Source organism: Lissotriton helveticus, chromosome 5_1 (genome assembly GCF_964261635.1).
Source record: "Lissotriton helveticus chromosome 5_1, aLisHel1.1, whole genome shotgun sequence".
Classification (NCBI taxonomy): domain Eukaryota; kingdom Metazoa; phylum Chordata; class Amphibia; order Caudata; family Salamandridae; genus Lissotriton; species Lissotriton helveticus.
In genome coordinates this window covers 41515626-41542102 of record NC_136065.1, presented here as the reverse complement: position 1 = coordinate 41542102, position 26477 = coordinate 41515626, and the positions used below count along the sequence as shown (strand labels likewise).

The 26477-nt window shown below is 46.4% G+C and overlaps 1 protein-coding gene across 2 annotated transcripts in view; it reads right to left on the bottom strand.

Moving 5' to 3' along the window:
* LOC144754111 (butyrophilin subfamily 1 member A1-like) overlaps window positions 1-26477 on the bottom strand; it is a 470572-nt gene that overhangs the window by 294623 nt on the left and 149472 nt on the right. For both annotated transcript variants that reach the window (XM_078641678.1, XM_078641677.1), the window contains exon 5: window positions 330-350. In XM_078641678.1, coding sequence (XP_078497804.1) covers window positions 330-350 — 21 coding nt within the window. The remainder of the gene's footprint in view (window positions 1-329; window positions 351-26477) is intronic.

Sequence of the window (26477 nt, the reverse complement as noted above, 5' to 3'; positions counted from 1 at the left end):
GATGGGTGTCTTCAGATGCCTTTCCGTGGCAGCGATGCCCCTAAGAGTCCAAATTCAGTAAAATCACTTGGTGTGTGTCTTGGTGTTTAGTGTTGCGGTGCAGAGTGGGACTTGCTTTGCTCACTGTGTAGGGGACTTATGGTTTTATATAAAGGAAACAACGCTCAGATAATAGTCCCTGTGGAGAAAAATATAGTTCTCAACTTCATTAAAACCAGATGATGCACGACAGGAACTAAAAATCTACAGACAAGTTGTTCAACATATGTACTCTAACTTAACTAGATGTGTCCTTGTCCTCACCCTTGTTTCAATGCAATTTCACATACCTTTTTCTTTCCGAAGAGTGTCTGAAAAAGGGAAGACAAATGTGTTACTTGTGCAGATTAAATACTCCATTGCTAATCACGTAAAAGGCATACTTTCAAGAGTTGTTCCATGTTATGGCAACTGTGGTTGTGTGAAATTCTTAAAATTCAAACTATTCACAAACATTACTGGCATGATGTTAAGAATGATGAGATATTGAAAATGCCCACCACAATGAGCATTCAACAGTCAGGATTAAACAGTACAAATTAATCTGCATTTTGAACACTACAAGACCTACAACCATGTGCACCATTTTAGAGGCTGTGTAAAACGTTTGTGTCTGTGCGCACATTTAGCTTACATGATGCCTTCATAATGTGATGCAGAAAAGATATTTTTAAATAATGTCACATATTACTAAATCATAACCATGTGACCATCCCTTCATCATAGCTCTGTCTCTGCCTCATTCTTCGATTTGTTTCTTATATATGCCGTAACCATAGGTAATGCTTATGTCCACTTACATCGGCAGCAGTAAGGTCTAACTTGTGGCCCAAGCCTTTATTCCTCAGATGTGTCTGTTGTGAAATCCTGGAATATTTCAGATGCTTGTCAATGAAGAAAAGGAAATGGATGCTGTTCAGCCACCTACCCTTGTACGAATTCTACACTCAGATGTTATTATTTTTACTTGAACTGAAAAGAAATGCTAAAATAAAGTCAGGATAAAAATTTAAATCCTCGGCTACTATGCATCAGGGTAGCTAATAAACACAGCAGCATTATCTAATACTGAAAGTAAGAAATCCGAGTGGGGTTTCTAATTAGGCCATTCTCAAAACGGGGGAGTAACAAATCATTACAATATCTGATATTTTCAGGGATACAGTCGAACTCCAACCCCTCTTTCTTTGATGAGTAACACACTCAAAACCACTAAGAACCAGGACATGTGTTTAAACATATTTATTTTAAACTTATAACTCAGTACATAAACTCTGAAGGTTAACAACACAGACTATAAAAATAAATGTAGAATATACTGTCATGGTGAGATGAAACAGCAGGAAAAATTCGATGTTGAGTCCTTATCATCCTAACTCCCTCTTGCATTTTTGAGGTGATATGCAAAATTTGCTGGAGCAGTAAATAGAGAGTCTCTTCTTGAGTTTTTAAGATGCTTCACACAACATGTGTTTGTTATGGAATAGTAAGTTAGCTATTTCCTTTCACAGTCTAGCAGTTTGTGCGATGCTGGACATAAACAGTGACCAGATGAAGGCCACTTCTCCCCACTCAGACCTCCAATTGAGCTTTGTGCTGCAATCCGTCATTACTTTTCCAATAGGTGAATTTCAGATATTCGTGATCTCATATATCTATACTACTATTATAAAGAGAGAACAGAAACCTTTTGGCAAGGTAAACTCGGGAACCACAGCGCCAATCCACACACCCAATACATTGTTGTAATCCTCAGGGTGTGTAGATGGACATAGGCTGCATAAAATAAAAAATAAACTTAAATTAAAAAATTAAAGTTTAAAAACAAAGTAGTCCCCTAAAACAAGCGCCGGCCGCAGCGCTGACCGCGACCTACACCTGCGTGATGACGACAGGCGGGGAGGAGCGGTCACGAGCGGTGACGTGCTGCGAGGAGTGATGTGCGGCGAGGAGTGGCGCGGCGGCTCAGGTAAGGTGAGGCGGGAGGCGGGAGGCGGTCCGGGCAATGTCGGGGCGGGCCGGGGCCCGGGAGTGGGGGCTAAGTCCGAGCGCGGCTGATGTAAGGCAGAGGTGGGAGGCGGGAGGCGGGCGGGCGGGCGGGCAATGTCGGGTCGGGCGGTCGACTAAACACATGCTCAAAATGCAGCCCCCAGCCCCCTTCTGCCTCCGGGCAACGCCGGGGCGGGCTGCTAGTATGGTCATAAAGACTCTACAAACCTTGGCAAATAAAAATGCAACATAACAGTTTCTAATTAGGTTAGTATTGATGGAGCAAGGTCTCGTATAAAAGAGACGTAATCCTCTCAAATAACATGTAACACTTTAACCAACCTTTTTGTAAATACTAATATTGAAATACACATCTATACTAATATAATAAAGAGAGAGCACAAAACTTTGAGGCGGGTAATCTTAGGAACCACAGCACCAATCACAACACCCAATACAGCGTTGGAAAGGGCAGTTGCAGCAGAAGGACATAGGCTATGCAAACTCCCACCATATACATTTAAAAGGTAAAAGAACCGTGCCAGCAAAGTAGTCCCTTGTGAGCGTAACTGTGTTGTGCTGTGGGCGTGTGCTGGGGGCGTGACAAATGCTGGGGGCGTGTGATACGTTCTGCCCTTCATCCCATGTCTCCTATCGTGTGCTGCGGGCTTGGGCGTGTGCGGGGCGCGGGATTACGGAAAAAAAGCGAGCGCTGTGCCCAATATTTCATCGTTTTTTTTCCCAGGATCTGTAAATTCCAGCTCCGGGTGACCACCCTGCTCCCTTTAAATACCCCTGCACCCCATAATCATAACCCACCCTTACTCGTTAAAATACCCCAACACCCTTAAACACTAACCCATCTTAACCCTATAAATATACCCTGTACCCCAAAACCCAAACCTATCCCTAAACCTGAAAAATACGCCTGTACTCCAACAACCAAACCTAGCCGTGAACCCTATAAATAGCCCTATACCTCAAAACCCAAACCTACCCCTGAACCCTAAAAATACCCCTGTACCCCAAAACCCAAACCTATCCCTAAACCCTAAAAATACGCCTGTACTCCAACACCCAAACCTAGCCCTGAACCCTATAAATAGCCCTGTACCTCAAAACCCAAACCTACCCCTGAACTCTAAAAATACCCCTGTACCCCAAAACCCAAACCTATCCCTGAACCCTAAAAATACCCCTGTACCCCAAAACCCAAACCTACCCCTGAACCCTAAAATGCCTCTAAACCCCAAAACCCAAACCTAACCTTGAACCCTTAAAATACCCCTGTACCCCAATACCCAAACCTACCCCATAACCCTAAAAATACCCCTGTACCCCAAAACCCAAACCAAGACCTGAACCATAAAAATAACCCTGTACCCCAAAACCCAAACCTACCCTTGAACCCTAAAATACCCCTCTACCCCAAAACCCAAACCTAGCCCTGAACCCTAAAAATACCCCTGTACCCCAAAACCCAAACCTACCCCTGAACCCTCAAAATACCCCTGTACCCCAAAACCCAAACCTACCCCTGAACCCTAAAAATACCCCTATACCTCAAAACCCAAACCTAGCCCTGAACCCTAAAAACTACCCCTGTACCCCAAAACCCATACCTATCCCTAAACCCTAAAACTACCCCTGTACCCCATAACCAAAAACTTTATCAGAACCCTTAAAATACCCACACACCCCAAAACATATACCTCAGTACCCCAAAACATACGCCTATACCCATACTTACCTTATCCAAAAATTAAAAAAACATGCTTTTACCATTCATGCATTTACAACGAATTTCGTTGTAAATGTATGCGTGGTAAAAGCATATAAAATGTAATACCATGCGTTATAATGGCATTGCGGAGTCATCGTACTTTCGTAATGAAAGTATGCGAAGTGATGGTATGCGGAAAGAAAGTTGCGGAATAATGGGTGTTTACCCTCCCCCGGTAAGTACATTGGTGGCACGGCGGCCCACATCTCCAGCAACATACTCATATTTTTTCACACACCTCCCGCCACAAGTTCTAGAATTGAGAACTTTAGAGCTGGGGAGCTACGTTCGAATCTCGGCATCAGCTCAACATCCCGTGATTCCAGGCAAATCGATTTGTCTCCCCGTGCCTACCACAAATGAATGTGTTCTTCTGTAATGTAAATTGTGCTCATGCCATGTTGTCGAGTTCGCGCTGTATAATATTGCAAGGAAAAATAAAGTAGGGAAACTCGAGTTCACACACTACTGAACGCGCACTCTTAAGTGCATCAGCAGTGCACTGTGAATCGGAGCGTTTCACAGGCCTGTCACAGATAAGAAATGCTATCAAAACGAAATCCTACAAAACAATATACTGCTGGCCGGCAGCAATTCATACCCGGACAACGTCAGGACGGGCTGCTAGTTATACTGTATATGGGGGAAGCTTGACTATGTGTATTACTAATCAACACATAGGGGCCGATCAGGATCATGGTTTTCCCGCATCCTCCAGGCCGGCGGAAGTCACCGCCGGCCCGGAGGATGCGGGAAAACTGCTGGGGAGGCACAAAAGACCCACCGCCAAATTAGGATGCGCAGCTTTTCCGCCGTGGTCCCCTTCCGACCGCGGCGGAAAAGCTCTAACATGGCTGGCGGTGTCTATCAGACACCGCCAGCCATATTAGGATGGCGAAAAACAGATGCCTTTCCGCGGCGGATTCTCCGCCGTGGAAAGGCATACGGTGAATTCTTTGGGGGCCCGTTGCGGGCCCACAGGGTGAGTGGGGGGTGCACATGGGGGGGTACTATGGTACCCCCCTGCATTTGCGTGCACGAAGCGGCAGGCACCGCGCGGTGCCTGCCACTTTGTGCATGCAAATGCTAAGCATGCATATTTAACCTTGCGGCAGGTGCTGCTTAAACCACCCGTTAAATATTGAGGATGTGACCGCCAGGCTGGCGGTCATATCCTAATTGCACTGGAGGGACCGCCGCTGCCCCTGCGGACGGTCCCTCCTCCTCTAGGGTGGCGGACGGACGCAGGTCCGTCCGCCATCCTAATGAGCCCCATAATTAGTTGCAGTCAGATCTGTGGTTTTACAAAATCAACTTGACCGTGATATATTATTGGCAAAATAGGGTGGTCTGTAAAATGTTGAAAGTGCAACATTCCTGACAAAAGTGTTGAACTTGGAGGATATTTAAAAAATATCACACACTTGGAGGAAGACTAGAAACCACTGGAAGTTGACAGTGTATGGAAGAAACTAACTAATAGTATTACCTCCATAGGTAGTTGGTTTTATAACATAGGTAAGAGTATTTTCAGGTCAAATACTAATGCCAATAATGGGTAGAAGTATGAAGTGAATGAGAAGGGAAAGAAAAGAAAATATGATGAAATACAGCTTGAAGAAATAAAAGGTGATATTTACAAAAGAATGAGGGTTTACAATCAATGTTCCCTCTAATTATTTTCCTCTGTGTGAGGCAGAGTAAGGTCTCTGTGCGCTGCAGCCAAGGCTATGTGCGCCAAGAACCTGATCGCGCGTGTAGACCAGGGCTTTGAGTGGGATGGAAAATACTGGCAGGTGTTACTTTTATGGCCGCCTGGCCAATGCTTGTTTTGCCTTGTGACTCATAATACTTTGACCAGAGCACCCTCGGTGGCACTAATGGACACGAATAAATAGTTTAGAAGTTATTGTGCAATAGCTGTAGCCAAACACTTTTTCTCTGATATAATTTACTGCACTAACTGTGCCGCACAATATATTCATTTTTAGGTGGTAACAACAGATCTCCTTAGAGGATATGTAAATTCAATACAATTCTATTTTAGCATATAGTGCTACAGATTTGCCCCAATCTTACTTCATCTCAGTCCAAAGAGACCACCCACCTGACCCAAGCCCTGCCTACCTCTCAACACAACAAGCCCAACCATAATAGTGTGCTCGGGCTCTGTCCGGTTTCACCTTCTTACTAACAGAATAGTGCAGATGTTAACTAACGGGAGGGTGAAAATGGGAGATTCGCTGACTCTCTGCTCGTACTGATAGTGCCCGTACTCGGGGGCTTCCTTGTTGCCCAGTTTGTAGTCTGAGAATTTGGAGTAAATCAGCACCCCGTTTTCCTTGGCCAAGTGGTAGTTTTTCACGTCCTGTATGATGTCCATAATGAGGTTGAGGAAGGCGCTGTCTCGGAGCTCGACCGGCACGGTCCTCTCTTTGCAGCCTCCGGTCGTCAGCATGCAGAGCGGCAGCACCATCTGCAAGGGGCTCATGGCGGTCAGGCAGATGGGGACAGCCTCCGACAGCTCCGGCTCCCGCTGCGAGACGCAAACACATGTTCACGGGAGGAAAACTGCAAGACCCTTGTCAAAAAATATGCAAACATCACCCACGCACTTTCCCTGCACTTCTCATGTACGAAGAACGCTGTGCATACATATAATTCAGCTTAGGGAAGCCTGCCTGCTGTGCTGGATGCACTCTACAGGGCAGACAGGCTCTGCTTAAATATTGTTCTAAACACATTTACTGAGCATTTCAAAATTTTCCTTTTCATCAATACATTCTTCCATTGACTATGTCTGTATACAAATGTCCCGTCCCTCCCTCCATCCACCCATCCATCCCCTAGCCATCCATCCATCCAACCCATAGTGTCACTCATCTAGCATCCAAGTAAACTAAATCCATCCATCCATTCTTCATCCACATATACTTATGTACACGCTATCCACACACTCAAACCCATCCAGCTACCGCTTAAGCCCATCCATCCAACCCATAGTTTCACTCATCTAGCATCCAAGTAAAATAAATCCATCCATTCATTCATCCATCCACATAAACTTACATCCACCGTATCTACACACTCAAACCCATCCAGCTACCCCTTAAGCTCATCCATCCTTACATACATACACCCACTCAAACCCAGCCAGCTCCCAAACCCATAACCCATCCATTCATGCGTCCATCCATCAGCACATCTCGAATTTAAATAAATCTATCTATCTATCTATCTATCTGTCTGTCTGTCTGTCTGTCTGTCTGTCTGTCTGTCTGTCTGTCTGTCTGTCTGTCTGTCTGTCTGTCTGTCTGTCTGCCTGCCTGCCTGCCTGCCTGTCTGTCTGTCTGTCTGTCTGTTTGTCTGTCTGTCTGCAGAGAGAATGCAGTCAAATATGTGTTCAGACCATCCACGTCTGCCAATGTGGGTTCCTTCTGTATATTTTCTCTATCCTTCCCTCCCCTTTGTCTTTTTGGCAGCATGTCTATCTTTTTAACTTGATATTGTCATTCAACCAGTACATAAACTATGCACAAGCTGTATGCATTTATATTTTTCTTTTAACTTTTTCTGTATTTGCCAATGTATGTTTTTTTATCTCTGTCTATCCAGTTACCTCGGTGTAAAACTGTTTGTCAGTCAGTACATCGTTAAGTGTGTTGTCTATATTTGTCTCCCGGGCTTTTGTCCCCACTGGCTTCTCTGTGCCTGTGTATTAATGCTATGTGTACCTCCCTTTCTCTCTCATTTTCTGTTTCTGCCTGCTTGCATCATGGCCGCCTGTCTCCTAGGAATGTCTGTCTAATCTACCTTTGTACGTAGGACACTTTCCGCTGCTCTGGTTGTCTGTGTGTATGTCCGTCTGCTCGGGGTCTGCCTACCTAGCCAAATAGTGTAAAAGTGATTGTTGCATGCGTGCCACTACCACAAACAGTTTCAAGTATTTCAAATACTGGAGCAGGAACCTGCACATAGTCTTATAATGAAGCAGAAGTGTGACATCAAACAAATAGCACCCCACCCCCTATCCCCCTCCGATGATTTACCTGCTTTTGACAAGACCTCCAGGTGTGCCTTCTTTTCCTGAATTCGATGCCTCTTCCGTGAAAGATAAAGGACCAGAGGAGACAGCAGCCCCTTCCTTTTATCATAAACGTTTGCAGACAGTGCTTTGAAGGGAACTATACAAGTGCAGGGACTTACTATTTAGAGTACCTGCTTGCTCCTGAGGGGTGCCAGTACTCCCCAATTAAATGTATTGCAGCACTTCTGAAAAGTGCTGGTACTCTCCCTTTCAAATTAAAAAAGCGCAGGTACTCGGGACCGGACAGTATTGCCCATTTAAAGCACTTGTTTAAGACTCCAAGAGCAAGCCAAACATGCTCAGTTTGCCAATGCTTGTTTCATGGGCAGTGACAACTTGGGGCAAAATATTTCCATTTTATTTGACACAACCTGATATGCTTCTTTACTTCACTCTATCCATATTAATGTCACTTGTTTATACACAATATCTGCGCGTTTTCTTTCCCTAAAATTGTCTCTGCAACTTTATTCTGAAAGTGGACAAACAGGATGGCATGCAGGCCTCGTGTGTGCAAGTCACAAGAACAGCTTCACTCTGTTTTTTATCTGCGGGCCTAGACCTGGCTTTTTTGTTTGTCAATTGAGCAGGCTACACCATCGCCGCTCCCGGCTGCCTCTTATGCAGTTTAGGATTTTCCTGAGGTGGTTGAATCTGATATTATCGACATCCAAGTGGGTGGAATGGATCACTGAAACAATATCGACGTAAAGAATATCGAGTTGCAAAAATATCGAGGTAAAAATATAGAATACCAAAATATCGACCTCCTATCTCCAAACAGGTAAGTACAAAAATAATGAATCAAAAATATCGATGTAAAAAATATAGTTAGTCAAAATATCGAATTTTTTAAAATGCTTTAAATTAATTAAAAATAATGAAATAATAAATATAATTAACTTAAACATACTTAAAATACTAACATTAATAAATATTTATTGTACATAAAAAAAAAAAATGTTAATACATATATATATATACGTAATATTAATAAAAAAATTACATTATGTTTACCTTAGGATAGCGGAAAGGGTAAAATTTACTATTACCACTCCAGTGAGTGCAACAGTAAGGAAAGCATTGTATAGCGTAGGGGTAAAAATTACTAATCCAACTTTGGGGCAAAATATTCCAACAATTACATTACTTCCCACCCTATTCCCCTATAACCCCACAACCCGCTACAGAAAATAAATTAATAAAATTACCAAAATTATCAATTAAACTATTAATTAACATTAATTACCAATTATATATTAGTTAATTACCAATAAAAATTGTTAATATCAATTAATTCAAAATAAATACCAATAAATAAATTATAATTACATTTCTTCCCACCCTATTCCCCTATAAACCCACAACCCGCTACAGAAAATACATTAATAAAATGTACATAATTATCAATTATTCAATTAAATACAATTAATTACCAATTATATTTTAATTAATTACCATTTAAAAATTTAAATATCAATTAATTCAAAATAAATACCAATAAATACATTTAAAAATGTAAATATTTATATTTAAATTACTTCCCACCCTATTCCCCCATAGACCCACAACCCGCTACAGAAAATACATTAATAAAATTAACATAATTATCAATTAATAAATTAATTAAAATAATTACCCATTATATTTTAATTAATTACCAATTTATTATTAACAATTAAGTCAATATGAATACCAATAAATAAATTAACATATTTAATTAATTATAATTAAATTACTTCCCACCCTATTCCCACCCTATTCCCCTATAAACCCACAACCCGCTACAGAATTATATTACGCAAAAATGAAATACCATAAAATTAAATAATTAAAATAAATTCACACATATACTAACATAAAAAATACTTTAAAAAATGAATATTAACTTACTTACCTCAAATTCGATATTTTTGTTGTCTATATTCTGTCCATTCTATATTTTTGTTGTCCATATTCTGTCCATTCGATATTTTGTCTATTCTATATTTTTGATTCGATATTAATGCTATTCCATTCGATATTTTTGTAGTCTATTTTCTGTCCATTCAATATTGTGTCCATTCTATAATTTTTAACTCAATATTAATGTAACTCGATATTAAAAACTCAATATTTTGAGTGTATACCGAAAACAATTTTAAAAAAGTCGACTTGTAAACCTTTGGTGAGCATGTGCTGCTGAAGCGCTCCACGCAGTTGTTGTACCAGGAGGGCTCAGGTACTTCTTACCCTTTGTAGAAGACGAAGCCTCAGACGTCCCAAGTGGGCAAACCCGGGAGTTCCACCAGCGACATGCTACGAGTCACCCGAGTCACCCAGCGCCCTTCCCGGCCATTGTGAAAATATTCCTGTTAATTGCAGCGCATGACGGATGCTGTGATTAACAGGAATCCTTTCACAAAGGCCCACAATCAGCACCCAGTCGTGCTGTATTTAGACAAGAAATGAAGCAAGTCTGAATGCACGACATGCTTTACACATCGTGCTTTCAGACTTGCTTCATTTCTTTTCTAAATACAGCGCTGCTGGGTGCTGATTGTGGGCCATTGTGAAAATATTCCTGTTAATTGCAGCGCATGACAGGCGCTGGGATTAACAGGAATAGTTTCCCAAAGGCCTCAGACAACCAGGAAAATTGAAGTTTTTCAACACTTGCATTTTAAAAGCGGGTGGCGGCGGCGAAAACGTGTGCATGCTGAACATTGGACCATGCGTGCTCGGTGCCTTAAAGGTGCGCAGCAGCGCAGGCGCGCACGTTAGAGGGAACACTGTTTACAATACAAACAAGCATTTGCAATGCAATAGGTCTCGCATTAGGAAAGTTTGAGTCATTGGTATTGTAAATGACAAATTTTTTATTTATGCGTTGGTTTTGAAAATAGCGAAATTAATAGCTTTTTCATTTACAATACCAATAGGTATAACTTTCGCAAATGTGACACCTATAGCATTTGTAATGCAATATGTGTTGTATTTAAGTGACTTAGATGTATTGACATTACAAATAACAATGGCTTTTAATTTTTTTAAATAATTAATACTTACATAAAAGTTATTGTAATTTATATTGGCAATAGCTTAAACTTTTGTAAATACCTTTTGTGAAGATTATGGTTCACTTGTCACAACAAGCATTGGCAATGCAAATAGGTCTGGCTGAATGCTGTATAGTGATGTGAAGCACTACAAGTAGACAGCATTGTAATGGATATGTATTTGTGCTGAAGCAAAGAACTGTTGAGTAATATTGGTGTAGGTAAAATGGTCAGATGACAGTTGCACTGTCAAGGAAGACCTAGTAATTAATTTAGGTTAATGACGACCCTCCTTGCATCTCTGTTGCTGCCAGAGAACAATATGTAAATGATCGATTTATCTAAACCACTTAACTATCTTGACAGTGTCATGTGTGTACTAAAAGTTCAAGCTCGGGCAGCTGCATAAATAAAATGATTTCAAAAAGGGGGTGGTGATGGACAGAGTATCTGAGTTAATCAGAACACTCCTACCCAGTCAAGAGATCAGGGCTTGATCCATCACCGTTTTTTAGCTCACTGCACCATCCCAGTTCAGAACCTGGCTATATGCAAATTAGTCTGTCCCTGGCCCAGTGCATCATGGGAACAGGGCAGACCAAACTACCAAGCCAATTCTTCACTGGAAAGGAAACAAGATTCCGGGGACCGGTTTCTGGCATTACAGCCGTCTTCGGCCCGGCTTGCTTGAATCCTGATGGTGCAGTGAGCAAGGGACTCATGTCTGAGCATACCCTTCCACACATATGGTGGCCAAAATAATTTCAAAAAGGGGGTGGTGATGGACAGAGTATCTGAGTTAATCAGAACACTCCTACCCAGTCAAGAGATCAGGGCTTGATCCATCACTGTTTTTTAGCTCACTGCACCATCCCAGTTCAGAACCTGGCTATATGCAAATTAGTCTGTCCCTGGCCCAGTGCATCATGGGAACAGGGCAGACCAAACTACCAAGCCAATTCTTCACTGGAAAGGAAACAAGCTTCCGGGGACCGGTTTCTGGCATTACAGCCGTCTTCGGCACGGCTTGCTTGAATCCTGATGGTGCAGTGAGCAAGGGACTCATGTCTGAGCATACCCTTCCACACATATGGTGGCCAAAATAATTTCAAAAAGGGGGTGGTGATGGACAGAGTATCTGAGTTAATCAGAACACTCCTACCCAGTCAAGAGATCAGGGCTTGATCCATCACCGTTTTTTAGCTCACTGCACCATCCCAGTTCAGAACGTTGCTATATGCAAATTAGTCTGTCCCTGGCCCAGTGCATCATGGGAACAGGGCAGACCAAACTACCAAGCCAATTCTTCACTGGAAAGGAAACAAGCTTCCGGGGACCGGTTTCTGGCATTACAGCCGTCTTCGGCCCGGCTTGCTTGAATCCTGATGGTGCAGTGAGCAAGGGACTCATGTCTGAGCATACCCTTCCACACATATGGTGGCCAAAATAATTTCAAAAAGGGGGTGGTGATGGACAGAGTATCTGAGTTAATCAGAACACTCCTACCCAGTCAAGAGATCAGGGCTTGATCCATCACCGTTTTTTAGCTCACTGCACCATCCCAGTTCAGAACCTGGCTATATGCAAATTAGTCTGTCCCTGGCCCAGTGCATCATGGGAACAGGGCAGACCAAACTACCAAGCCAATTCTTCACTGGAAAGGAAACAAGCTTCCGGGGACCGGTTTCTGGCATTACAGCCGTCTTCGGCCTGGCTTGCTTGAATCCTGATGGTGCAGTGAGCAAGGGACTCATGTCTGAGCATACCCTTCCACACATATGGTGGCCAAAATAATTTCAAAAAGGGGGTGGTGATGGACAGAGTATCTGAGTTAATCAGAACACTCCTACCCAGTCAAGAGATCAGGGCTTGATCCATCACCGTTATTTAGCTCACTGCACCATCCCAGTTCAGAACCTGGCTATATGCAAATTAGTCTGTCCCTGGCCCAGTGCATCATGGGAACAGGGCAGACCAAACTACCAAGCCAATTCTTCACTGGAAAGGAAACAAGCTTCCGGGGACCCGTTTCTGGCATTACAGCCGTCTTCGGCCCGGCTTGCTTGAATCCTGATGGTGCAGTGAGCAAGGGACTCATGTCTGAGCAAACCCTTCCACACATATGGTGGCCAAAATAATTTCAAAAAGGGGGTGGTGATGGACAGAGTATCTGAGTTAATCAGAACACTCCTACCCAGTCAAGAGATCAGGGCTTGATCCATCACCGTTTTTTAGCTCACTGCACCATCCCAATTCAGAACCTGGCTATATGCAAATTAGTCTGTCCCTGGCCCAGTGCATCATGGGAACAGGGCAGACCAAACTACCAAGCCAATTCTTCACTGGAAAGGAAACAAGCTTCCGGGGACCGGTTTCTGGCATTACAGCCGTCTTCGGCGCGGCTTGCTTGAATCCTGATGGTGCAGTGAGCAAGGGACTCATGTCTGAGCATACCCTTCCACACATATGGTGGCCAAAATAATTTCAAAAAGGGGGTGGTGATGGACAGAGTGTCTGAGTTAATCAGAACACTCCTACCCAGTCAAGAGATCAGGGCTTGATCCATCACCGTTTTTTAGCTCACTGCACCATCCCAGTTCAGAACCTGGCTATATGCAAATTAGTCTGTCCCTGGCCCAGTGCATCATGGGAACAGGGCAGACCAATCTACCAAGCCAATTCTTTACTGGAAAGGAAACAAGCTTCCGGGGAGCGGTTTCTGGCATTACAGCCGTCTTCGGCCCGGCTTGCTTGAATCCTGATGGTGCAGTGAGCAAGGGACTCATGTCTGAGCATACCCTTCCACACATATGGTGGCCAAAATAATTTCAAAAAGGGGGTGGTGATGGACAGAGTATCTGAGTTAATCAGAACACTCCTACCCAGTCAAGAGATCAGGGCTTGATCCATCACCGTTTTTTAGCTCACTGCACCATCCCAGTTCAGAACCTGGCTATATGCAAAAAAGTCTGTCCCTGGCCCAGTGCATCATGGGAACAGGGCAGACCAAACTACCAAGCCAATTCTTCACTGGAAAGGAAACAAGCTTCCGGGGACCGGTTTCTGGCATTTCAGCCGTCTTCGGCCCGGCTTGCTTGAATCCTGATGGTGCAGTGAGCAAGGGACTCATGTCTGAGCATACCCTTCCACACATATGGTGGCCAAAATAATTTCAAAAAGGGGGTGGTGATGGACAGAGTATCTGAGTTAATCAGAACACTCCTACCCAGTCAAGAGATCAGGGCTTGATCCATCACCGTTTTTTAGCTCACTGCACCATCCCAGTTCAGAACCTGGCTATATGCAAATTAGTCTGTCCCTGGCCCAGTGCATCATGGGAACAGGGCAGACCAAACTACCAAGCCAATTCTTCACTGGAAAGGAAACAAGCTTCCGGGGACCGGTTTCTGGCATTACAGCCGTCTTCGGCCCGGCTTGCTTGAATCCTGATGGTGCAGTGAGCAAGGGACTCATGTCTGAGCATACCCTTCCACACAAATGGTGGCCAAAATAATTTCAAAAAGGGGGTGGTGATGGACAGAGTATCTGAGTTAATCAGAACACTCCTACCCAGTCAAGAGATCAGGGCTTGATCCATCACCGTTTTTTAGCTCACTGCACCATCCCAGTTCAGAACCTGGCTATATGCAAATTAGTCTGTCCCTGGCCCAGTGCATCATGGGAACAGGGCAGACCAAACTACCAAGCCAATTCTTCACAGGAAAGGAAACAAGCTTCCGGGGACCGGTTTCTGGCATTACAGCCGTCTTCGGCCCGGCTTGCTTGAATCCTGATGGTGCAGTGAGCAAGGGACTCATGTCTGAGCATAACCTTCCACACATATGGTGGCCAAAATAATTTCAAAAAGGGGGTGGTGATGGATCAAGCCCTGATCTTTTGACTGGGTATGAGTGTTCTGTTTAATTCAGATGCTCTGTCCATCACCACCCCCTTTTCTGAATCGTTTTGGCCACTATAGGAGGGCAGGGTATACTCAGATGTGAGTCCCTTGCTCACTGCACCATCAGGATTCAAGCAAGCCGGGCCGAAGACGGCTGCAATGCCAGAAACCGGTCCCCGGAAGCTTGTTTCCTTTCCAGTAAAGAATTGGCTTAGTAGTTTGGTCTGCCCTGTTCCCATGATGCACTGGGCCAAGGACAGACTAATTTGCATGTAGCCAGGTTCTGAGCTGGGATGGTGCAGTGAGCTAAAAAACGGTGATGGATCAAGCCCTGATATTTTGACTGGGTATGAGTGTTCTGTTTAATTCAGATGCTCTGTCCATCACCACCCCCTTTTCTGAATCGTTTTGGCCACTATAGGAGTGGCAGGGTATACTCAGATGTGAGTCCCTTGCTCACTGCACCATCAGGATTCAAGCAAGCCGGGCCGAAGACGGCTGCAATGCCAGAAACCGGTCCCCGGAAGCTTGTTTCCTTTCCAGTAAAGAATTGGCTTAGTAGTTTGGTCTGCCCTGTTCCCATGATGCACTGGGCCAGGGACAGACTAATTTGCATGTAGCCAGGTTCTGAGCTGGGATGGTGCAGTGAGCTAAAAAACGGTGATGGATCAAGCCCTGATCTTTTGACTGGGTATGAGTGTTCTGTTTAATTCAGATGCTCTGTCCATCACCACCCCCTTTTCTGAATTGTTTTGGCCACTATAGGAGTGGCAGGGTATACTCAGATGTGAGTCCCTTGCTCACTGCACCATCAGGATTCAAGCAAGCCGGGCCGAAGACGGCTGCAATGCCAGAAACCGGTCCCCGGAAGCTTGTTTCCTTTCCAGTAAAGAATTGGCTTAGTAGTTTGGTCTGCCCTGTTCCCATGATGCACTGGGCCAGGGACAGACTAATTTGCATGTAGCCAGGTTCTGAGCTGGGATGGTGCAGTGAGCTAAAAAACGGTGATGGATCAAGCCCTGATCTTTTGACTGGGTATGAGTGTTCTGTTTAATTCAGATGCTCTGTCCATCACCACCCCCTTTTCTGAATCGTTTTGGCCACTATAGGAGTGGCAGGGTATACTCAGATGTGAGTCCCTTGCTCACTGCACCATCAGGATTCAAGCAAGCCGGGCCGAAGACGGCTGCAATGCCAGAAACCGGTCCCCGGAAGCTTGTTTCCTTTCCAGTAAAGAATTGGCTTAGTAGTTTGGTCTGCCCTGTTCCCATGATGCACTGGGCCAGGGACAGACTAATTTGCATGTAGCCAGGTTCTGAGCTGGGATGGTGCAGTGAGCTAAAAAACGGTGATGGATCAAGCCCTGATCTTTTGACTGGGTATGAGTGTTCTGTTTAATTCAGATGCTCTGTCCATCACCACCCCCTTTTCTGAATTGTTTTGGCCACTATAGGAGTGGCAGGGTATACTCACATGTGAGTCCCTTGCTCACTGCACCATCAGGATTCAAGCAAGCCGGGCCGAAGACGGCTGCAATGCCAGAAACCGGTCCCCGGAAGCTTGTTTTCTTTCCAGTAAAGAATTGGCTTAGTAGTTTGGTCTGCCCTGTTCCCATGATGCACTGGGCCAGGGACAGACTAATTTGCATGTAGCCAGGTTCTGAGCTGGGATGGTGCAGTGAGCTAAAAAACGGTGATGGATCAAGCCCTGATCTTTTGACTGGGTATGAGTGTTCTGTTTAATTCAGATGCTCTGTCCATCACCACCCCCTTTTCTGAATCGTTTTGGCCACTATAGGAGTGGCAGGGTATACTCAGATGTGAGTCCCTTGCTCACTGCACCATCAGGATTCAAGCAAGCCGGGCCGAAGACGGCTGCAATGCCAGAAACTGGTCCCCGGAAGCTTGTTTCCTTTCCAGTAAAGAATTGGCTTAGTAGTTTGGTCTGCCCTGTTCCCATGATGCACTGGGCCAGGGACAGACTAATTTGCATGTAGCCAGGTTCTGAGCTGGGATGGTGCAGTGAGCTAAAAAACGGTGATGGATCAAGCCCTGATCTTTTGACTGGGTATGAGTGTTCTGTTTAATTCAGATGCTCTGTCCATCACCACCCCCTTTTCTGAATCGTTTTGTCCACTATAGGAGTGGCAGGGTATACTCAGATGTGAGTCCCTTGCTCACTGCACCATCAGGATTCAAGCAAGCCGGGCCGAAGACGGCTGCAATGCCAGAAACCGGTCCCCGGAAGCTTGTTTCCTTTCCAGTAAAGAATTGGCTTAGTAGTTTGGTCTGCCCTGTTCCATGATGCACTGGGCCAGGGACAGACTAATTTGCATGTAGCCAGGTTCTGAGCTGGGATGGTGCAGTGAGCTAAAAAACGGTGATGGATCAAGCCCTGATCTTTTGACTGGGTATGAGTGTTCTGTTTAATTCAGATGCTCTGTCCATCACCACCCCCTTTTCTGAATCGTTTTGGCCACTATAGGAGTGGCAGGGTATACTCAGATGTGAGTCCCTTGCTCACTGCACCATCAGGATTCAAGCAAGCCGGGCCGAAGACGGCTGCAATGCCAGAAACCGGTCCCCGGAAGTTTGTTTCCTTTCCAGTAAAGAATTGGCTTAGTAGTTTGGTCTGCCCTGTTCCCATGATGCACTGGGCCAGGGACAGACTAATTTGCATGTAGCCAGGTTCTGAGCTGCGATGGAGCAGTGAGCTAAAAAACGGTGATGGATCAAGCCCTGATCTTTTGACTGGGTATGAGTGTTCTGTTTAATTCAGATGCTCTGTCCATCACCACCCCCTTTTCTGAATCGTTTTGGCCACTATAGGAGTGGCAGGGTATACTCAGATGTGAGTCCCTTGCTCACTGCACCATCAGGATTCAAGCAAGCCGGGCCGAAGACGGCTGCAATGCCAGAAACCGGTCCCCGGAAGCTTGTTTCCTTTCCAGTAAAGAATTGGGTTAGTAGTTTGGTCTGCCCTGTTCCCATGATGCACTGGGCCAGGGACAGACTAATTTGCATGTAGCCAGGTTCTGAGCTGGGATGGTGCAGTGAGCTAAAAAACGGTGATGGATCAAGCCATGATCTTTTGACTGGGTATGAGTGTTCTGTTTAATTCAGATGCTCTGTCCATCACCACCCCCTTTTCTGAATCATTTTGGCCACTATAGGAGTGGCAGGGTATACTCAGATGTGAGTCCCTTGCTCACTGCACCATCAGGATTCAAGCAAGCCGGGCCGAAGACGGCTGCAATGCCAGAAACCGGTCCCCGGAAGCTTGTTTCCTTTCCAGTAAAGAATTGGCTTAGTAGTTTGGTCTGCCCTGTTCCCATGATGCACTGGGCCAGGGACAGACTAATTTGCATGTAGCCAGGTTCTGAGCTGGGATGGTGCAGTGAGCTAAAAAACGGTGATGGATCAAGCCCTGATCTTTTGACTGGGTATGAGTGTTCTGTTTAATTCAGATGCTCTGTCCATCACCACCCCCTTTTCTGAATCGTTTTGGCCACTATAGGAGTGGCAGGGTATACTCAGATGTGAGTCCCTTGCTCACTGCACCATCAGGATTCAAGCAAGCCGGGCCGAAGACGGCTGCAATGCCAGAAACCGGTCCCCGGAAGCTTGTTTCCTTTCCAGTAAAGAATTGGCTTAGTAGTTTGGTCTGCCCTGTTCCCATGATGCACTGGGCCAGGGACAGACTAATTTGCATGTAGCCAGGTTCTGAGCTGGGATGGTGCAGTGAGCTAAAAAACGGTGATGGATCAAGCCCTGATCTTTTGACTGGGTATGAGTGTTCTGTTTAATTCAGATGCTCTGTCCATCACCACCCCCTTTTCTGAATCGTTTTGGCCACTATAGGAGTGGCAGGGTATACTCAGATGTGAGTCCCTTGCTCACTGCACCATCAGGATTCAAGCAAGCCGGGCCGAAGACGGCTGCAATGCCAGAAACCGGTCCCCGGAAGCTTGTTTCCTTTCCAGTAAAGAATTGGCTTATTAGTTTGGTCTGCCCTGTTCCCATGATGCACTGGGCCAGGGACAGACTAATTTGCATGTAGCCAGGTTCTGAGCTGGGATGGTGCAGTGAGCTAAAAAACGGTGATGGATCAAGCCCTGATCTTTTGACTGGGTATGAGTGTTCTGTTTAATTCAGATGCTCTGTCCATCACCACCCCCTTTTCTGAATCGTTTTGGCCACTATAGGAGTGGCAGGGTATACTCAGATGTGAGTCCCTTGCTCACTGCACCATCAGGATTCAAGCAAGCCGGGCCGAAGACGGCTGCAATGCCAGAAACTGGTCCCTGGAAGCTTGTTTCCTTTCCAGTAAAGAATTGGCTTAGTAGTTTGGTCTGCCCTGTTCCCATGATGCACTGGGCCAGGGACAGACTAATTTGCATGTAGCCAGGTTCTGAGCTGGGATGGAGCAGTGAGCTAAAAAACGGTGATGGATCAAGCCCTGATCTTTTGACTGGGTATGAGTGTTCTGTTTAATTCAGATGCTCTGTCCATCACCACCCCTCTTTTCTGAAGCATAAATAAAATGATCACCGCTGGGTGGAGGGCAAGCACTTTTTGGTGGAAGCCCACAACTTCTGCCCAACCAAATCATGTACTCCTGGCTCCTAACATGTGGGCAGAGCCAGATCACCTCTCTTTTGGTGCTCATATAATTGCCTGGTGCCATCTGCGCTAACAAACGACACCATAAAAACAGTATATTGCCACCACTGCGCTCATGTCAAGCGCTTCGACACCTCGTCAGGAGTAGTAAGCGCTATACAAATGCAATTACAATACAATACAATGTTACTTAACTCTGGGCAAGGGCAGCAACCCTTTACCACTACCAGGCTATCGCTCTGAACACACTCCTAGTCTAACAAAACCACAATCTGTGAGACAGACTTAAGTCATGGCGCACAAGAATGATCCATGTTCGTCCTTGACCGGTACCAAGTTTTCAGATATAACTGCAGCTGGGACACTTATGGCAGGGGTGCAGAAGTCCATTACCTTTTAGAGTGCCAACAGAAGAGTACTTCACTACAATGTCCTCTCTAATCCGCTCCTCAAACACCATTCCACTGCACAAGGCCACATTACACACTGAAAGGAAAGGTGCCCAAGGTTTGCAAACAACATCTGTACCTCAGTACTGATACCAATGGGCAGAGAAGATGTAAAGTACTCTTACACGTCATCACAATTCTCAATGCATAACTAGATGCAAGTATGAAATATCTTTGTCATTAGCAGCCAAAGATGTAGTATTCTTGCGGGTTGTGCCAGTAGATGCCCAGAACATCAGGATTCAACAAATAAGTGAAATACTCTGAAGCTAGCGTTCAAGAATTCATAATTACATTTTCAATCAAAGTTCCACGTGAAGAGGCAAATTTGACAGCTTACGGTATTGGCCTTTTTTCAACAATCCCATCAACAGTTTCAAAAGAATTGGGTGGGCAACTGAATATTTTTACCTCAACTAATGAAGGACTGTAACGAGAAGCAAGTCAGGCGTTCAACAAAAGACATTTTCCAATCAAACATAAATCCTACTTGGCTTGGAACACATAATGTAAAAGTGCCTAACTTAAACAGTTTAGTGACAATGTCACATAATATAGACACACTCATGGCTGCAAACGCTATATTTGTGCACTATAGTGTGTGTAGATGATAAATACAATCAAGATTTACATTTGGGTACACAAGTGGCAATTTACATGCAAACACAAAAATGGCAAAGTTCAAACAGACACAAACACGCACACACACTAAACATAAACACATGTACACAATTCTGGCAACACATCATGCCCTGGCCACAATCACCATACTTTATGGCTCTAGGCTTGTCTTGCTGCCGCCTGGTAATTTAGCCGCAGCAGGGTTGATGTCACCGTCTCCCTGCTGCTGTGTACACAGGGTGAACAGATGGCCCCTTTCTTCTCAAACCAGGCCACCATCACCAGCAATTTGCCCAGAAGCGAGAGGCAGAGGGAACTTGTTTGTGGGGAGGGGGGCAGGGGAAACCCTCAGCTCGGTCTGACTCAGACCAGAGAAAGAAAGGGTGGTGTCAGCCTAGTGCTGAATCAGCTGAAAACAAAGATATGAGAAAATGCAAGAAAAAAACCAGCCGCCTAGTCTCTTCCACAGGCCACATGGCTCAACAGAGCACACAGGCAACCTGAAACACATGCTGGAAGCTCTTTGTTGTACCCTTAAAACAGAGCAACATGCCAGCTATATAACCAAGGTTTGGGTTTGTGAATATTTCAAAACACTTCACATCTTCAGCTATTATCCTTCCCTATTTAAGTAAGTCGTGCACGAAACACTGGACTGTGGTTTCGCAAACTGCAAACTTTACATATACATTAACTGGAGTTACTGAAGGTGCAAACGCGATGCCAATCACCCCACGCGAACCCTTCCTTCGCCGGGAATGCAGGAGCAATCCAACAGCCCTGAGTCAGCAGGCAAGAACACCCTCAAGACTGAAGACTCGGGTAGAAGCGCACCCGCTGATACCTACTACATCGACCATCATGCTCCGGGGTCACACGCTGAGGGGACGAGCAGTGTGCGACCTCATTTGGAAATACTATTTATACAGGCTCCCTTGAGCCGGTGGAGGTGACGACCTCGAGACAACGCATCTGCGCGCCATAAGAGGTATCTGGACCTATGAATATTTTCGGCAGCCCACGCAGCAACCCCATGCACACGCCTAATCTCTGCTGATGAGAGGTAATGACCTCGAAACACGTGTCCAGGGATGGCAAGCACATCAGTGAACACCCTCAAGACTGAAGACTCGGGTAGAAGCGCACCCGCTGATACCTACTACATCGACCATCATGCTCCGGGGTCACACGCTGATGGGACGAGCAGTGTGCGACCTCTTTTGGAAATACTATTTATACAGGCTCCCTTGAGCCGGTGGAGGTGACGACCTTGAGACAACACACCTGCGCGCCATAAGAGGTATCTGGACCTATGAATATTTTCGGCAGCCCACGCACCAACCCCGTGCACACGCCTAATCCCTGCTGATGAGAGGTAATGACCTCAAAACACGTGTCCAGGGATGGCAAGCACATAAGTGAACACCCTCAAGACTGAAGACTCGGGTAGAATCGCACCTGCTGATACCTACTACATCGACCATCATGCTCCAGGATCACACGCTGATGGGACGAGCAGTGTGCGACCTCTTTTGGAAATACTATTTATACAGGCTCTCTTGAGTCGGTGGAGGTGACGACCTCAAGACAATGCACCTGCGCACCATAAGAGGTATCTGTACCTATGAATATTTTCGGCAGCCCACGCAGCAAACCCGTGCACATGCCTAATCCCTGCTGATGAGAGGTAATGACCTCGAAACACGTGTCCAGGGATGGCAAGCACATCAGTGAACACCCTCAAGACTGAAGACTCGGGTAGAAGCGCATCCGCTGATACCTACTACATCGACCATCATGCTCTGGGGTCACACGCTGATGGGACGAGCAGTGTGCGACCTCTTTTGGAAATACTATTTATACAGGCTCCCCTGAGCCGGTGGGGGTGACGACCTCAAGACAACTCACCTGCGCCATAACAGGTATCTGGACCTATGAATATTTTCGGCAGCCCACGCAGCAACCCCGTGCACACGCCTAATCCCTGCTGATGAGAGGTAATGACCTCGAAACACGTGTCCAGGGATGGCAAGCACATCAGTGAACACCCTCAAGACTGAAGACTCAGATAGAAGCGCACCCGCTGATACCTACTACATCGATCATCATGCTCAGGGGTCACACGCTGATGGGACGAGCAGTATGCGACCTATTTTGGAAATACTATTTATACAGGCTCCCTTGAGCCGGTGGAGGTGACGACCTCGAGACAACTCACCTGCGCGCCATAACAGGTATCTGGACCTATGAATATTTTTGGCAGCCCACGCAGCAACCCCGTGCACACGCCTAATCCCTGCTGATGAGAGGTAATGACCTCGAAACACGTGTCCAGGGATGGCAAGCACATCAGTGAACACCCTCAAGACTGAAGACTCGGGTAGAAGCGCACCCGCTGATACCTACTACATTTACCATCATGCTCCGGGGTCACACGCTGATGGTACGAGCAGTATGCGACCTCTTTTGGAAATACTATTTATACAGGCTCCCTTGAGCCGGTGGAGGTGACGACCTCGAGACAACACACCTGCGCGCCATAAGAGGTATCTGGACCTATGAATATTTTCGGCAGCCCACGCACCAACCCCGTGCACACGCCTAATCCCTGCTGATGAGAGGTAATGACCTCAAAACACGTGTCCAGGGATGGCAAGCACATAAGTGAACACCCTCAAGACTGAAGACTCGGGTAGAAGCGCACCTGCTGATACCTACTACATCGACCATCATGCTCCAGGATCACACGCTGATGGGACGAGCAGTGTGCGACCTCTTTTGGAAATACTATTTATACAGGCTCTCTTGAGTCGGTGGAGGTGACGACCTCAAGACAATGCACCTGCGCACCATAAGAGGTATCTGGACCTATGAATATTTTCGGCAGCCCACGCAGCAACCCCGTGAACACGCCTAATCCCTGCTGATGAGAGGTAATGGCCTCGAAACACGTTTCCAGGGATGGCAAGCACATCAGTGAACACCCTCAAGACTGAAGACTCGGGTAGAAGCGCACCCGCTGATACCTACTACATCGACCATCATGCTCCGGGGTCACACGCTGATGGGACGAGCAGTGTGCGACCTCTTTTGGAAATACTATTTATACAGGCTCCCTTGAGCCGGTGGAGGTGACGACCTTGAGACAACGCACCTGCGCACCATAAGAGGTATCTGTACCTATGAATATTTTCGGCAGCCCACGCAGCAAACCCGTGCACACGCCTAATCCCTGCTGATGAGAGGTAATGACCTCGAAACACGTGTCCAGGGATGGCAAGCACATCAGTGAACACCCTCAAGACTGAAGACTCGGGTAGAAGCGCATCCGCTGATACCTACTACATCGACCATCATGCTCTGGGGTCACACGCTGATGGGACGAGCAGTGTGCGACCTCTTTTGGAAATACTATTTATACAGGCTCCCCTGAGCCGGTGGGGGTGACGACCTCAAGACAACTCACCTGCGCCATAACAGGTATCTGGACCTATGAATATTTTCGGCAGCCCACGCAGCAACCCCGTGCACACGCCTAATCCCTGCTGATGAGAGGTAATGACCTCGAAACACGTGTCCAGGGATGGCAAGCACATCAGTGAACACCCTCAAGACTGAAGACTCAGATAGAAGCGCACCCGCTGATACCTACTACATCGATCATCATGCTCAGGGGTCACACGCTGATGGGACGAGCAGTATGCGACCTCTTTTGGAAATACTATTTATACAGGCTCCCTTGAGCCGGTGGAGGTGACGACCTCGAGACAACACACCTGCGCGCCATAAGAGGTATCTGGACCTATGAATATTTTCGGCAGCCCACGCACCAACCCCGTGCACACGCCTAATCCCTGCTGATGAGAGGTAATGACCTCAAAACACGTGTCCAGGGATGGCAAGCACATAAGTGAACACCCTCAAGACTGAAGACTCGGGTAGAAGCGCACCTGCTGATACCTACTACATCGACCATCATGCTCCAGGATCACACGCTGATGGGACGAGCAGTGTGCGACCTCTTTTGGAAATACTATTTATACAGGCTCTCTTGAGTCGGTGGAGGTGACGACCTCAAGACAATGCACCTGCGCACCATAAGAGGTATCTGGACCTATGAATATTTTCGGCAGCCCACGCAGCAACCCCGTGAACACGCCTAATCCCTGCTGATGAGAGGTAATGGCCTCGAAACACGTTTCCAGGGATGGCAAGCACATCAGTGAACACCCTCAAGACTGAAGTCTTGGGTAGAAGCGCACCCGCTGATACCTACTACATCGACCATCATGCTCCGGGGTCACACGCTGATGGGACGAGCAGTGTGGGACCTCTTTTGGAAATACTATTTATACAGGCTCCCTTTAGCCGGTGGAGGTGACGACCTCGATACAACGCACCTGCGCACCATAAGAGGTATCTGGACCTATGAATATTTTTGGAAGCCCACGCAGCAACCCCGTGCACACGCCTAATCCCTGCTGATGAGAGGTAATGACCTCGAAACACGTGTCCAGGAATGGCAAGCACATCAGTGAACACCCTCAAGACTGAAGACTCGGGTAGAAGCGCACCCGCTGATACCTACTACATTTACCATCATGCTCCGGGGTCACACGCTGATGGGAGGAGCAGTATGCGACCTCTTTTGGAAATACTATTTATACAGGCTCCCTTGAGCCGGTGGAGGTGACGACCTCGATACAACGCACCTGCGCACCATAAGAGGTATCTGGACATATGAATATTTTTGGCAGCCCACGCAGCAACCCCGTGCACACGCCTAATCCCTGCTGATGAGAGGTAATGACCTCGAAACACGTGTCCAGGGATGGCAAGCACATCAGTGAACACCCTCAAGACTGAAGACTCGGATAGAAGCGCACCCGCTGATACCTACTACATCGACCATCATGCTCCGGGGTCACACGCTGATGGGACGAGCAGTATGCGACCTCTTTTGGAAATACTATTTATACAGGCTCCCTTGAGCCGGTGGAGGTGATGACCTCGAGACAACGCACCTGCGCGCCATAAGAGGTATCTGGACCTATGAATATTTTCGGCAACCTACGCAGCAACCCTGTGCACACGCCTAATCCCTGCTGATGAGAGGTAATGACCTCGAAACACATGACCAGGGATGGCAAGCACATCAGTGAACACCCTCAAGACTGAAGACTCGGGTAGAAGCGCACCCGCTGATACCTACTACATCGACCATCATGCTCCGGGGTCACACGCTGATGGGACGAGCAGTATGCGACCTCTTTTGGAAATACTATTTATACAGGCTCCCTTGAGCCGGTGGAGGTGACGACCTCGAGACAACACACCTGCGCGCCATAAGAGGTATCTGGACCTATGAATATTTTCGGCAGCCCACGCACCAACCCCGTGCACACGCCTAATCCCTGCTGATGAGAGGTAATGACCTCAAAACACGTGTCCAGGGATGGCAAGCACATAAGTGAACACCCTCAAGACTGAAGACTCGGGTAGAAGCGCACCTGCTGATACCTACTACTTCGACCATCATGCTCCAGGATCACACGCTGATGGGACGAGCAGTGTGCGACCTCTTTTGGAAATACTATTTATACAGGCTCTCTTGAGTCGGTGGAGGTGACGACCTCAAGACAATGCACCTGCGCACCATAAGAGGTATCTGGACCTATGAATATTTTCGGCAGCCCACGCAGCAACCCCGTGAACACGCCTAATCCCTGCTGATGAGAGGTAATGGCCTCGAAACACGTTTCCAGGGATGGCAAGCACATCAGTGAACACCCTCAAGACTGAAGTCTTGGGTAGAAGCGCACCCGCTGATACCTACTACATCGACCATCATGCTCCGGGGTCACACGCTGATGGGACGAGCAGTGTGGGACCTCTTTTGGAAATACTATTTATACAGGCTCCCTTTAGCCGGTGGAGGTAACGACCTC